General features: G+C 36.7%; 1 protein-coding gene across 1 annotated transcript in view; it reads left to right on the top strand.

Annotated features, from left to right (window-relative positions):
• Positions 1–15,593, top strand: part of LOC112911681 (uncharacterized) — a 95,652-nt gene that overhangs the window by 30,121 nt on the left and 49,938 nt on the right. The window contains exons 5-6 of the mRNA XM_072762679.1: positions 7,382–7,497; positions 14,902–15,049. Coding sequence (XP_072618780.1) covers positions 7,382–7,497; positions 14,902–15,049 — 264 coding nt within the window. The remainder of the gene's footprint in view (positions 1–7,381; positions 7,498–14,901; positions 15,050–15,593) is intronic.

The raw sequence follows: 15,593 nt of genomic DNA, 5'->3' as shown, positions 1-15,593 counted from the left end.
TACCATAATCGCTAGATCTCTTCGTGTTTAACTTACTTGGGGTCCCCCCCCCCACTCCCAACCCCTACTTCTTAGATATGTAGATTCATGACTTCCATCAAATTTAGGCTATTTTCAACCTTTTTTTTTTTTTTTTTTGTATTATCCCACAAGTCCCTCAGGTTCTGTTCAATTTTCTTTATCATTATTTTCATTCTATTCTTCATACTGGATAATTTGAACTGACTTGTCTTCAGGCTTGCTGATTATTTCTTCTGCCTGTTCAGATCTGCCATCTCTGTCAAATTCTTGCTTCCTATGAATGAATTCTATTTCCTGATTTCTTTAAATACTTTATATTTTTTGTTGTTGAAACCTGGACATTTCAAGTAGTATATTGTGGTAACTTTGGAAGTCAGGTTCTCTTCAGAAATTGATTTTGTTGCTTGTTGAGGTCTTCAGTTGCCTATTTGTATAGTGGCTTTCCTAAACTTTTTACAAAGCTTTCCTTGTGCCCATTACTGACCTGTTATCTTGGCACTCAGCCTGTGACATCTCAGAAGTTCTGTTGTTAATGTGTGGAATTTTTTTTAAGTGTATATGCCTCTTTAGATGTTCTGATAGGTGCCACCAAAGAAGCTGCTGTTTTCTGGGGGTGCTGAATAAAGCCAGCCATCCTAGCTGACCCTCAGGAACCTCATACTACCCAAATCACAAAACTCCAAAATTAAGTTTAGAGTTCAAGATCCTACTGTCCCTCTGGAACCAGCCAGCCACTTAAGGAATGCAGGCTGCTATACCCACAATGCAACATGATTCAAGAAGGAGGCATGGTAGCTGGTTTACCCAAGCAGCTCTTTTGCCAAAGTTCAACAGCCTCTGTCTCTATTAAGCACTTCTCTGGTTGCTATAAGTGTCTGAGTGACTCTAGAGTTCTAAAATAGTGGATTCTGATAGTGTTTTTCCAGCTTAATGTTTGTTTTGGTGGAGAGACCAACCCTAGAAGCTGCCATTTTTTTGACATCTTTTGCTGCCATTTTTACTGCTATTTTAAAGTAAATCACAGATTTGGCATTTCATCCTTAATACTTCAACTTGAATCTTCCAAAATAAGAACAATTGCCTGGATAATCCCATATCATTATCATGGGTAGTTAGCATAGCTGTTGTTTTCTAATATTCTAAGACAAGTGCATCGTTTTCACATTAACTATCTTGTCCTCAAAATGTCCTTTACAGTTGTTTTGTTCAAACCAGAAACCAGTCAAGGATTAACTAAGCACATTTAGTTACTGTGTTTCTTAAGTCTTTCTTAAACTAGAATAGTTTCCTCTCCTCTCCCTATTCTGTTATTTGGACTTGTAAAGAACCCATCAGTTGGAGTGATAAAATACTTTATGTTCTGCATTTCTGTGGTGTTTCTTCATACATTCTTTTTTTAAAAATATTTTATTTATTCATGAGAGACAGAGAGAAAGAGAGAGAGAAGCAGAGACACAGACAGAAGGAGAAGCAGGCTCCATGCAGGGAGCTCGATGTGGGACTCGATCCTGGGACTCCAGGATCTCCCTGAGCCAAAGGCATATGCTCAACTGCTGAGCCACCCAGGCGTCCCTCCTCATACGCTCTTTAAGTCATTCCTCTCAACTAGAAGTTTAGGTGATTAAATTCAGGCTGAATCTTGTTTGGTAATAGTACTCCATAGAAGATGCTTCATATTCATATTCATATGAAGAATATACTTCATATTGCATCAGGAAGCAAAGAATGTCTAGTAAAGATTTGTTAGTAGAATACTATTGAGGTTGACTGGCCAGATCACATAAAGTTGTTTATCTTAATTGATCTTTAAAGATATTTCTGCTGGGTTTAGAGGTCCAGCAAGGCAATTCTTGTTTTTAACACTTGGAAGATGACTTTCTGCTGTCTTCTGATTTACATTTTTGCTGGTGAGAAGTAGGCAATCGGTCTTACTTTTGTCTTGTTTGATAAGCCATCTGTTGTTTTTTTTTTTTTTCTTCTTTGCTTTTAAGATTTTTCTCTTGGTAGGACTTATCACTTCACTTCTGCAAAATTCTTAGTTGTTGTATTTGCACTCAAGCTTTCTGAGACAATGATTAAAATACTTGTTTTGTATTCTATATGTATATGTCTATTTGTGGAGTCCATTCTGTTCCACTGTTTGTATTTCTGTCCCTACATAAATACCATCCTGTCTTGATTACTGTAGCTCTATAGTAAGTCTTGAAATCAGATCACATAAGCCCTCCAAATTTATTTTTCAAATTGTTTTTGCTATTCTTGTCCTTTTGCATTTTCATATAAATTTTAGCCTCAGTTTGTCAGTTTCTACAAAAAGCCTGCTGGTATTTTAATTGGAATTGCACTGAATCTTTAGCTCAGTTTGGGGAGAAGGAATATCCTAACCATGTTGAATGTTCCATTCCAGGAACATGTTTAATGTCTCTCTTAAGGGTGATCATTAATTTTTGCTTCTTAGTTTTCATTATACAGGACTAACAAGTAATTTGATAAAAATGTTCCTATGTCATGTGTTTTTGTTTGGTTTGTTTTTGTGTGTGTATGCTTTATAATTTTTTACATAGGTGATTGCTTATTGTGACTTTAAACAATTATACTTATCCTTTTCAACTTGTTTACCCTTTATTTCTTTATCTTGCCTTTTTTGTACTAATTAAAAGAGCTTGGAATAGAAGTTGTGAGTGGAAGTCCTTGATTTCTTCCAAGTCACACCAGAAAGCATTTAGTATTTCATCATTAAATATGTTATGTGTAAGATTTTCAAACATGACTTTTATCAGGTTGAGGAAGTTTCATTCTATTCCTAGGATACTGAATTTATCTTGTATGGGTGCTGAATTTTTCACGGATGATCATACTAAGACTTTTCTCCTTTATTTTGTTAATGTAGTGAATTACTGTAATTGATTTGAATGGTCAACCAGCCTTGCATTTCTGTGATAAACTTTATTTAACCATGATGTATTATCCTTTTTATGTGTTTCTTCCCTTGATATTCTGATATTTTGTTAATGATTTTTGTTAATCTTTGTTCATGAGACATACTGATCTGTACTTTTCTGTCCTGCCCTAATGATTGTATCTGATTTTAGTATCAGGACATTATTGGCCTTATAAAATGAGATGAGAAATGTGTTTCTTCTCTGTTTTCTAAGAGTTGTTTATAGCTGATATTATCTTCTTTTTATGTTTGACAGAATCCACCAGTGGTTCCTTCTAGAGCTAGACTTTTCTTTGAGGGAACGTTTGGAAACAAATTCAGTTTCTTTAATTGATACAGGGCTATTCAGGTTTTCTATTTTTTTTTTTTTTTTAAGATTTGGGGTAATTCTGTCTTTCAAAGAATCAGTACATTTATTCAAGTTGATCACAGTATTCTCCTGTTACTTTAAGGTCCACAAAGTCTGTACAATGGCCTCTATTTTATTTGATTTTTTCATTATAATTTTTTGATAAGTCTAGCTAGAGTATTAATTTTAACAACCCATCCCCCCTCACTTCCCAAACTAACTTCTGTTTCATTGCCTTTTTTGTTTTCCTTTATTCCCATTTTCTTTTCTTTCCCAATAGTTTTCTACTCATTATTTCCTTCATTCTGCTTTCTTTGGGATTAATTTGCAGTTCTTTTTCTAGATTCTTGACATAGAAGTTTCCTAGATCGTTGATTTTTGTTTTTTTTAATCAACATGGAAATAAGTAAGTTGTTCAATTTTCACGTAGTTGGGGATTTTCCAGTTCTATTTCTAATTTCTAAGTTAATCTCATTGTGATCATGGAACAATGTTGTGCGTTTTTAGTTCTTTTAATTTATTCATACTTGTTTTGTTGCGCAACGTATGGTATTTCTGGATATATATTCCAGACACACTTAATATGTATTCTGCTATCATTGGGTATTCTTTAAACATCATTTGCATCAAGTTATTTGATTCTTCTGTTCAAGTTGTGTATGTCTTTGTAAGGAATTTGCCCCTTTATCATTATATATTGTCCCACTTTATATCTGGTAAAGTCTTCCAGGTTTTATAGGCTTATTGTTGAATGTGTATCTGTTTCTGTCCTTTTTATTTTTTTAAACTGTGTGCGTATTTAATTGGATTTCTTGTAGATAACGTTTAATTAGGTCTTTTGTTAAATACATGTGTATGTATGTATGTTTAAGTAGGAAGCATACATACATCAGTGGCATCGATAGGACCATGGACAGAGCATCATTTAGTCCTTTTCCTTTAAAATGCAGAAAAATATAATACTGAAGTGTTAATTTTTTAATAGGTGATTTCCTTGTTTAGCTTCTCCCCAGCACATACTCCATATTCTTACTTTTGGTATTAGCTAAAAGAAGCAATTTATAGCATTTGTGAGATCCATTTCCTTTTCTCTTTACAGTTGACTACCTGCTTGCCTTTTGGATCTCACCTTTTCCCTTTCAAAAATGGGAGTTGAATTATGTTTTTATAGTATTCCCATTCTTCCCAGGATAGCGTGTCAAAAGAACCCCTTTTTTCATATAGCCATTCAGTTACTTACTATATAGTATGCAGTGTCTTGTTTTTCTTGTACTCTTAAATTGTGTGGTTGGAATGAAACTTGAGACACAAATTTAAGATACATTCAACATTGAGTCCCATTGTTACTTTTAGTTATGCACTTTCTTTTCCTACTGGTACTTTTAGTTAGAGGTGCATTTATTAACCTGAATTCATTTGTAGCATTAGTAGATCATACTTTGAGGAAATCAGATAGATGAACTCATGCTGATCCTTTCAGAAGGAGTCCCCTGTTATCTGATTTTAATTATAATGCACAGGCTTACCAAGTAACCAGCTTGATATCATTAGGCCCTTTTTATACATTTATTCATAGAATCCTTAGAACAGTCCTACCTCAAATTTATTCTGATGAGTGTGAAACATGTAGCACAACTGGAACACAGGAAACTCAAAATATGGTAACCACTATTATGATTATCTTTTACTGTTGTTTTACAGAAGAGGAAATGGAGGCTCAAAAGGTTTTAGGGGTTATAGAGCAATCAATCCAAAGGAGGCACCTAGGTCTATATGGTTTTAAGCAACATATTCTATCTATCTATTTATTTTTATTTATGATAGTCACACACACAGCGAGAGAGAGAGAGAGAGGCAGAGACACAGGCAGAGGGAGAAGCAGGCTCCATGCACCGGGAGCCTGACGTGGGATTCGATCCCGGGTCTCCAGGATCACGCCCTGGGCCAAAGGCAGGCGCCAAACCACTGCGCCACCCAGGGATCCCTATTCTCTATTTTTTTTATTTAAATATGTTCCATGTAGAATGTATACAAGATGTGTCATTAGGCTAGATTCAAATCCCACATTTGCCACTTAGTAGTTGTATGACCCTGGGCAAGTGATGGTGATTAGTTTTCTGATCTGTAAGATAGGGATTATACTTATTAATTTACGAGAGCTGGGTTGCTCTGAGGGCTACTAGTACCCTAGAAGCTAGTCTAGAATTAGAAGAGAGCTCTGACAAAAGCGAGCAGGTTTTTTACTAGGCCTGAGGTCTCATTTGCACCCATCTTCTCAGCTTTGGAAGCAGTTTAGTTGAACAATAGACATGTTTTGAAGTTAGTACTGGAGAGGAGCTGCTACTGCTGCTACTTTGCTCTTTCCTGGGCCTACCCACTGTCCAGACTTGTATGCTAATCATTCCCTTGCTTTTCTTTATAGTTGATCATCTGTGTATGCTTTCCTATATAATAATTTATTTGAATTGTATTGGATTTTTTTTAACTTGAATGGTATATGTATTCTTCTAGGACTTCTTCACTTAATATAATATTTTTTGGGATTCAGTTATGTTGTTGTCTGCAGTTAAAGTGTAGTGATGTCCACTATTGGTGTATTTTACTATTTGAATATATCACAGTATTTCATTTCTACTGTTGATGGACATTTTTTTTAAGAAAAAAAAATTTTTTTTAAATTTATGATAGTCACACAGAGTGAGAGAGAGGCAGAGACACAGGCAGAGGGAGAAGCAGGCTCCATGCACCAGGAGCCCAACATGGGATTCGATCCTGGGTCTCCAGTATTGCGCCCTGGGCCAAAGGCAGGCGCTAAACCGCTGCACCACCCAGGGATTCCAGAAGTCTCTATTTAAAAAAAAAAAATCTCCCACATGGTTCTGCACATCCATATTTGAAAACCACTACCAGGGGAAATTACTAAACAATAAAAAGAGCAGCATGGGGTTATTGAAGGGGCATATCATTTAAAATAATGAAGTATTATTCATTATTAAATTAAGTGTAGGATGTATGTATATGTGTACGTACGTGTATGTGTGTGTGTGTGTGTGTGTTAAGTCATAGCAGGTATGACCTGGAAGAGAGTGGACATTATAAAAGAACCCGGTTACAATTTGAATGAGATGTGCTCATTTAGTGCTTAGTGTATTTGTATTTAAATTTATAATGAGAGTTCATGGATATAGAGAACAAATTGTGATTGCCTAAGATGTAAAGGGTCATGAGCGGGTAAAGAATGAGGAGGGTCAAAGGTACAAATTTCCAGTTATAAAATGAATAAGTCATAGGGTTGTAATGTACAGCATGGTAACTGTAGTTAATAATATTATATTGCCTATTTGAAAGTAGTTAGAACTATGACCCAGCAATTGCACTACTGGGTATTTACCCCAAAGATACAGATGTAGTGAAATGAGGGGACACCTGCACCCCAATGTTCATAGCAGCAGTGTCCACAATAGCCAAATTGTGGAAGGAGCCACGATGTCCTTTGACAGATGAATGGATAAAGAAGATGTGGTGTATATGTACAATGGAATATTACTCAGCCATCAGAAAGGATAAATACCATTTACATTGACATGGAAGGAACTGGAGGGTGTTATGCTGAGTGAAATAAGTCAACTGGAGAAAGACAGTTATCACATGTTTTAACTTATGTGTGAAATAAAAGAAATAGTGCAAGGGACTGTAAAGGAAGGAAGGGAAACTGAATGGGGGAAAAATAGAGGAAGACAAACCATGAGAGACTCAACTCTGGGAAACAAGTTTGCTGAAGGGAAAGTGGGTGGGGGGATGCGGTAACTGGGTCACAGGCATTAAGGAGGGCATGTGATGTGATAAGCACTGGTGTTACATTATATATTGGTAAATTGAATGTACATTTTTTTAAAAAGTAGCTAGAAGAGTGGATCTTGAAAATTCTTATCACAGGAAAAAAACTTTTGTAACTGCATGGTGGCAGATGTTAACTTACTGCCGTGATCATTTTACAGTTATATACAGACAATGAAATCGTTATGCTGTGCAAACCAAAAAAACTTAGAACGCAATTTTGTTTTTCCCAGTTGGAGTCATTCGATGTCCAGTTTGCAGCCAAGAGTGTGCAGAGAGACACAACATAGATAACATTTTTGTGAAGGACACTAAGGTTCCCAGCAGTACAGTAGAAAAGTCTAATCAGGTAAGCGTATTAATTAAGTCTTAAATGTTTTGCCTCCTTCTATTGAGACATGCTAAACTCCTGACAGACTCTAAAATAAAAGGTGTTTGACTTTGACCATTATGTCTATCAATAATTATGTAATATTTTAAACAGTAACTTTAAACAGGGCTTGATGCAGGGAATAAACTTTCTAATTGTTGTGGAACCAGCTTTAAAGAATGAAAATGTAATTATGTCAGCTACAGTGCGAAGTACTTAAGACCTCTGAAAGTTCCCCTGTGAATGCCAGTGATTTTTCTTTTTTGTCTTCCAGATTGTCATGTCACTTTGCTTCATATGTGATTATATTTATACTAGATATACGTTGTTAGTTACATCACTTTATCAGATGAACTATAGTAATGCATGTGAATGCTCAGTCCAGGAAATTCAAAAGTAAAGTAGTATAATCAACAGAGTAGTTATTATCCAGTATGAATTGATGATGATAAGATGAGAATTGAAGAGATTCTTTTTTTTTTTTAAGATTTTATTCATTAATTCATGAGAGACAGAGAGAGAGAGGCAGAGACACAGGCAGAGGGAGAAGCAGGGAACTTCAGGCTCCATGCAGGGAGCCTGAAGTGGGACTTGATCCCGGGACCCTGGGATCACACACGCCCTGAGCCGAAGGCAGATGCTCAACTGCTGAGCCACCCAGATACCCCAGAGAATAGAAGGGATTCTAATCTGAAGGACACATTTAAGAGGCTGCTTTATGCCTCTGTATAATATTAGTTTTGGTAAGTTTAGTTACTCTGTTTTTGTCACAGAAACATAATAGGAAGAAGTTATGATCCATTAAACTAGAGACAAAGTCCAAATTGACATGTTTGCTGTAGATAAGTGAGGGGGAGGGTGTTAAACCTGGTTCAGGAATAGGGTACTTGGAGGAATATTTTGGGACTATTCATGGGAATATCATGGGAATATTTATGGGAATATCCCATGAAGATGGGAGAGATGATAATGTGGGATGAAGGAAGCACTAGGCAAAAGATAGAGAGATCTGAACTAGTCTGGTGGCAATAAGGAAAGGAAGGGAAGAAGTCTACACAGGGCTTGATATACCTGATTGGATGTGTGATTGGAGAGGAACCCCATTACTAGGATGGTGGTGCTTTTCACAGAGAGAAAGGGGGCAGAGAAGTGTTAGAGAATTGGTTTTAAATATGATTGAGTTTGCCTATAAGACTAAGGTAATGTCATCCATGGTCAAACTGGAGCTCTGAGGAAAGTTTGTAGCTGAAGAAGTTTAAAACCTTTTTGTTATAGATAATTTTAAGCATTACCAGGAGAGGGACAGTTTCACTTGACTCCCATGTACAGGTTACTAGCTTAGTAGTCATCAATTCTTGTTTTATGTTTAACCTGACAGCACCCTCCCCCTGACCACACCACACATTATATTTTGTTGAAGTTATTCCCAGACATTATATCCTCTAACCCATAAGTCATTTTCTATGGGAAAGTAAGTTTTATAAACATAACCACATTAATTTCATATGTAAAAAAAAATTACAGTTATTCCTTAATATATCAAACATCCAGTGATAACGTATCTAATTGTTGTGGTTTCTTTTTTTAAAACAGTGGTTTGTAAGGATCCAATAAGGTCTACACAATTGACGTCTCAATCCTGTATTTTAATTAATCTCAAATTACCTTTTCACTTTATTGGTTTTCTTTTTCCTCCCTTTTAACCTATTAGATAAACTGGGTCTTAGTCTTGTAAAGTTAGCCTTATTCTGCATTTTGCTGACCATCTTAATAAAGTCACTTATGTACACTGGCAATAAAAATGTAGAGACTGATTTAGTTTCAGGTTCCATTGGGTGAGGGGGTGGTGGTGTAAGAATACTTTCATCTGGGCAGCCCTGGTGGCTCAGCGGTTTAGTGCTGCCTTCAGCCCAGGGTGTGATCCTGGAGACCCAGGATCGAGTCCCATGTCAGGCTCCCTGCATGGAGCCTGCTTCTCCCTCTGCCTGTGTCTCTGCCTCTCTCTCTCTACCTGTGTCTTTCATGAATAAATAAATAAAATATTAAAAAAAATACTTTCAAAAAAAAATACTTTCATCCATATGTCTGAGTGTACTTCAATCAGGAGGCATAGGAGTTTGGTTCTCTTTTTTCTGATGTCAGTGGCCATTAATTATCACTGCCACGATCCCATATTATATTAGGCACTTGGAGAATTGTGACATTCTCATTCTGTTATTTCCCGTTTTTCTTAATTGGAAGAGAAACCAAAGGCTTCCTACATTTATTCTTTGGTTATAAAGGAATGGTAGATTAAACACTTGATTTATTTTTCCTTTATTTGCTGATTTTTAAAGTAGTAACCTAGTTTCTTAGCATTCTTCAGAGGTTGACTAACAAGTGGGTGTGTGTTATTATGAATTAATGGATTTTAACACAAAATGTGTTGTAGTAGTTGTTGCTCAAATTGTGCCATCTTGGCAAAAGGAGCCTCACATTGATTCCTGAGTCATTCTGATACAATTGCAGTAGTCACTGCTGTCTCCCTTTCTCTTTTCACAAGATATTAGGGGCTTTGATTCCTTTTAGCTGGAAATGCTATCTATCTGGAGACCACAGTATGGGTGCCACGGGTACTCATCACCACTGAGTTGGTCATATTTCTAGGCCTTGCAAGAGAATGATTTAGCAAATACTTTTTATTGAAAAAAGAGAAGTGACTGCACTTAACTGTATCAAGCACTGAGTGATGTATAGAATTGTTGGATCATAAAATTGTACACCTGAAACTAATATAACACTATGTTAATTACATTTGAATAAAAAAGAATAAACAAGTCCATCAGGTTTGGTCTTGAATTTAGGCCACGTAGTGTCTCCTGGGGAACAGGCAAAGGATCCTCTCTAAAGCATCTTTTCATTAAGAAGCTCATCAACCTCAAACACATGAAATTTTAAGGACCTGCAATAGAGAGAGTCTCTGAAATCTTTAAGTGTCAGGGAAGGGGATAAACAGAATACAAAGTAAGTATTAGATGATAGAAAACTGTTAAGTTTAGTAAGGAAACTAGTGTTTTTAAGAAGGCTAGGATTTTAGAAAAGTGATGGTGCAAATTTTTAACAGAAAAGTAAGCAAGTTTAGTCTTAGTGTATTAATGTATTAACCAAGTGAACAGATTTCTGGAGCAAAAATGTGAGAAATGACCCGAGAAGCTCTGACAGCAAGTGGCTATACCAAAAAAAATTAAAACCATGTCCTCCCTAGTGCCAAAACCACCAGATGATAGTGTAAAATTTCAGTGTACAGTTATTCGTTTTATGTGACCCCAAATGTCCAAAGTCATGTTTCTGTTGCTGTTATTTTTTCCACAGAACTAATAGTTTGACCTGGTGTCCTATAGAGTATGTGAGAAATAAGGGTTGTAGCCATGCCTTCGGGGCTTTCCCATAGGATGACCATTATCCTCTCCAGTTCAGCCAGTCTTTGAGATTCTACCTTGACCCTGCTGAGGATCACAGAAGGCTCACCGTTCCCCTTCCCTGTCATGTGAATAGTACTGAGAAGACTGGCCAGTTATCAGGAGAGTCATAGATGTGCTGAAAACTCAAATTCGGCAGAGGGAATAAAGTCTGTGATTATCAAATGTGAATGTATTCCACTCCTAAGCAAACTGATAGCCTGATTGAGGCTCATAAGAAGTTACTGAGAAGAGGATATAACATCTATTTCTAAGATTCTTGTAGCTAGAAGACCTTAAGAAGAGAAATAGATTTCATTTGGCTCAATAGTATACTCTCCATAAATAAAATGTGCTTCCATGTGAGGTAATGGGTGTCTAATTGCTGAAAATAGACAAGCAGCCTATCTAGGAAAGAAAAAGCAAATATACCACTACACCATATTGATATTTATAAGTCCAGTTTAGATTTGTAGGTCTTTTTTGATTTTATCTCACTTAATCTGACATTGGAAATCTTGGTTCTTAATTACATTGACATTATTATTTGTGTTCTCGAAATATAATATATGTTATAGGATATATTAGTTTTGGTACAATCAGGAACTATCTTAATTCTTAAAATTAAGAATTGTTTACTAGATATAAACTTGTTTACTGAAAGAATAAAAAATACTTAAAAGTATCATAGAGCTAGCAACTATAAAGAAGCAGCTCAGAGAACAAAGAGAGTCAAAGTTAGAAGAAGGGTCTTGTAGAACATCAGTTCAAACATCTGAAGAGGCTGCTTGGCTCAGCTCATGTTGGTGTCTGAGCTTTTGGCCCTGGGACCACAGAGCTTAGCAGAGCAGGAGTAGGCCTGTGGTGGTAGTATCTCCAAAGCTGGTTCTGTGAGGATTAACAACACTGCAAACCAGGGCTAAGCGCTACTGTGGGAATACACTTGCCATCACCAGGGTGAAGTTCATGGATTGGCATGATATACACAGAAAATGCAAGCAAATAGACAACTAAGATGATGAAGTACCTTCTTCCTCTGACACTGCAGTACTCTTCCAGCACCATCTATTGTCAGAATCTAATATGGGGGCAGCCCTGGTGGCTCAGCGGTTTAGCTCCCTGCATGGAGCCTGCTTCTCCTCTGCCTGTGTCTCCGTCTCTCTCTCTCTCTCTCTCTCTCTCTCTCTCTCTGTCTTTCATGCATAAATAAATAAAATCTAAAAAAATAAATAAATAAAAGAAAAGAATCTAATATGGAACCAGCTCAGCATGAATATGGTTTGTGGAGTAAGACTATGGAAGAATAGAGTTGGTACTGAAAGTAGAAGTTATAGAGCTGTTTCTGTCAAAATAGAAAGCAAGGAAGCCAGCAATTACTTACATGTGTGCATAGGAAATAGTCAAATCCGTATGTTTTTTCAATTTTTTAAAAAAAATGTGTTAACATTCAGTGTAATATTCTAAAGTTACTTGAAATAAATAATTCTCTGAATATTTAAGCCACCACTTGATAGGCAGATTAATTTGTTTCATTTGCTTTTGGTTTAGAGATTTAATTTTTTAAATTTAAATTTGTAGGACTATATATAAAACATTTCTATAGTTCTAAAGTAAAATCTATAAAACAGTGTATTGAGAGAACTCAAGCTTCTATTGCTGTTTAATCTACCCATATACCTTATTTCTTCTCTATCCTATAGGCAGCCATTTAATCTCCTTTATTCTTCCATTTAAAATATTTTATGTGGGATCCCTGGGTGGTGCAGCGGTTTGGCGCCTGCCATTGGCCCAGGGCGCGATCCTGGAGACCCGGGATCGAATCCCACACCGGGCTCCCGGTGCATGGAGCCTGCTTCTCCCTCTGCCTGTGTCTCTGCCTCTCTCTCTCTCTCTCTCTCTGTGACTATCATTAATAAATAAAAATTTATTTAAAAAAATAAAATATTTTATGTAATTTTAAGTAATTTTGTTATTTTTAAAATATTAGCAAATGTCATTTCACCCATCTCCATCTTTCTTAGAAGAGCATGATATACTTTCCACTTTGCTTTTTTATTTTACTTCATATTCTAGGGATTCCTCATTCTTTCTGTAGTGTGGAGATTAAATTTTAGGTGACATCCTTAAAGACAGGATAGCTGAAGCTAAGGCAGGGAGTATGGATGAGACAGCCCCCAAATCTAACAAAAATTTACAGAATCAGAGGAAGTGTGGAGATAGGATCCAGAGGGCAATCAGGGAGATAAGAGGATCAAGAGATCCAAAGGATTTCTGGGAAGTGTAGGAGTCAATGATATTAGAAAAGTTAAAAGATGATGAGAGCTGAGAAAAGGCAAACTTGAATTAAGGAAAATGTTATCCAGGTATTTGGAATTTGGCTAATGTAAAGCACTACTGACAGGGAAATTTTTTTTGCCCTAGCATATGAAGACTGCTTATATATACTTCTCATACCTTTCATCAGAGAGAATAGTGCCACCCTTTACACAGTTACACAAGCTGGAAACAAAGGAGCTATCCCTTCTTCACCTCCCTTTGAGTGCATCCTCTGAAGCCATTTTACTATCAATCTTCCTCATTCATTCATATGTGCACCCACTCTCACCTAAACCACTGAAAAAGCCTCTTACTTGTCTCTGCAGAAAGCACTTGCCCCTTTTCTAATCTGTTCTCTATATTGCAGTGACAGTGATTTTTAAAATTGCAAGTCTGGCCATGTCACTTAAAAGCTTTTAGGGGACTTCCTCAGACAAGGACCAAAATTGCCATGTGATCATGCTTCATCTGGCCCCTCTGCCTGCCTTGCCCCTAGCTGCTTCTCTTGCCAGTCTTCGCCTTGATCTCTGCACTTAAGTCATACTTTCTGTCAGTACTTTGAACCTGCTGTCCTCTCCTTGCCAGAGGCTTTTGTACATGCTGTTCTTGGTGCCTAGAAGTCTTTACATCAGTAATTGATGACTCAACTTTCATATCTTTGTGTTAATATGATCTCCTTAGAGAAAGCCTTGCCTGGGTAATCTCTCGCTTTTTCCAGGACTCCGACCCCACTAAAATAAGATCACTTTCCCCTATCATGTGCTCTTATAGCTTCTCATACCTTTCCTTTGTGGTACTCCTCAGTTTGTAATTATTTATTGATGTGATTTTTCCAGTAAGTGTTTGTGTGCCTCACATTTAATTTCACTATTACTGAATAAAATCTGTTAAGCATTCTAGGGATCCCTGGGGTGGCGCAGCGGTTTAGTGCCTGCCTTTGGCCCAGGGCGCGATCCTGGAGAACCGGGATCGAATCCCATGCCGGGCTCCCGGTGCATGGAGCCTGCTTCTCCCTCTGCCTATGTCTCTGCCTCTCTCTCTCTCTCTCTGTGTGACTATCATAAATAAATAAAAAATTAAAAAAAATAAAGATAAGCATTCTAAGTAACCTGCCCAAGACTACTTAGCTAGTAAGTGGGCAACTGGAATATCAACCCACACTCCTATCCACAAGACTCGGTATCATAAGGGCAGGACTCATGTTTGCTTTTCCATCATTGTACCTTAACATAGTGCCTGGAATATTTGATATATTGAATAAAGAACAATGCCATATTTCCATTTCATATGTTTATATTTTAAAACATGTCAGTTTAAATTTACAAACACTGTCAGGATAGCTGATAGAGTCCAGTATGAGTGGTATATCATTGTTATATGACTAGTAGGTTTTTTTGTTTTGTTTTGTTTTGTTTTTTTAAGATTTTCTTTATTCTTGAGAGACACAGAAAGAGAGGCAGAGGGAGAAACAAGTTCCATGCAGGACTCGATCCTGGGACTCCAGGATCATGCGCTGAGCCAAAGGCAGACACTCAACCATTGAGCCACCCAGGTGTCCCAATATATGACTAGTTTTGTGACCACCTTTTTGTTTTTGTTAAAAATCGATGTGACATGTTTCTCTTATTAGGTATGCACAAGCTGTGAGGACAATGCAGAAGCTAATGGGTTTTGTGTAGAATGTGTTGAGTGGCTCTGCAAGACATGCATCAGAGCTCATCAAAGAGTGAAGTTCACAAAAGACCACACTGTAAGACAGAAGGAGGAAGTATCTGCAGGTAATAAACTGGCTTTAATCTCTTTTGGTCTCTAACCTTCCCCCTCTTTTCTATCTTCCTTTCCTGGCTTTGTTTTGATACCATTGTAAGTGTTAAATGCATTCTTGTTTTTTAATATAAGGAGGTCTGTATTGTAATTAAAATTTGAAGACCTCCAAATGTTGTTGAGTATGAGTAGATATAAAATCTTTCTGCCTTATATTGACTCATACTCCCAATCCCCCTTTTCCTTTAAATGCTATAATTTGGTGTAAATGTATAGGAAATGGAAGAAAAAAAGAGTTGCTTTTTAAACTTTTTTAGCTTCTCTTATTACTTCTCTTGTTTCTAAGGTATGACAAGAGGTGGGCTTAATAAAAATTTATAAGCCTGATACCATTATGGAAAACCTGTTTCATGATATTTGATATGTAGATAACTAAAGAAGCTCTGCCTTTTATGTGACTTACAGTTTCTCAGTTTTTATTGTATGGCTTAAAATGTAAAGTTTACTAATAATTTGTTTTATTATAGTAAAATATATGTAACTTAAAACTTGCCATTT

Source organism: Vulpes vulpes, chromosome 7 (assembly GCF_048418805.1).
Source record: "Vulpes vulpes isolate BD-2025 chromosome 7, VulVul3, whole genome shotgun sequence".
Classification (NCBI taxonomy): Eukaryota; Metazoa; Chordata; class Mammalia; order Carnivora; family Canidae; genus Vulpes; species Vulpes vulpes.
Note: the sequence above shows the minus strand (reverse complement) of the source record. Positions and strands in the feature narration are given on the sequence as shown.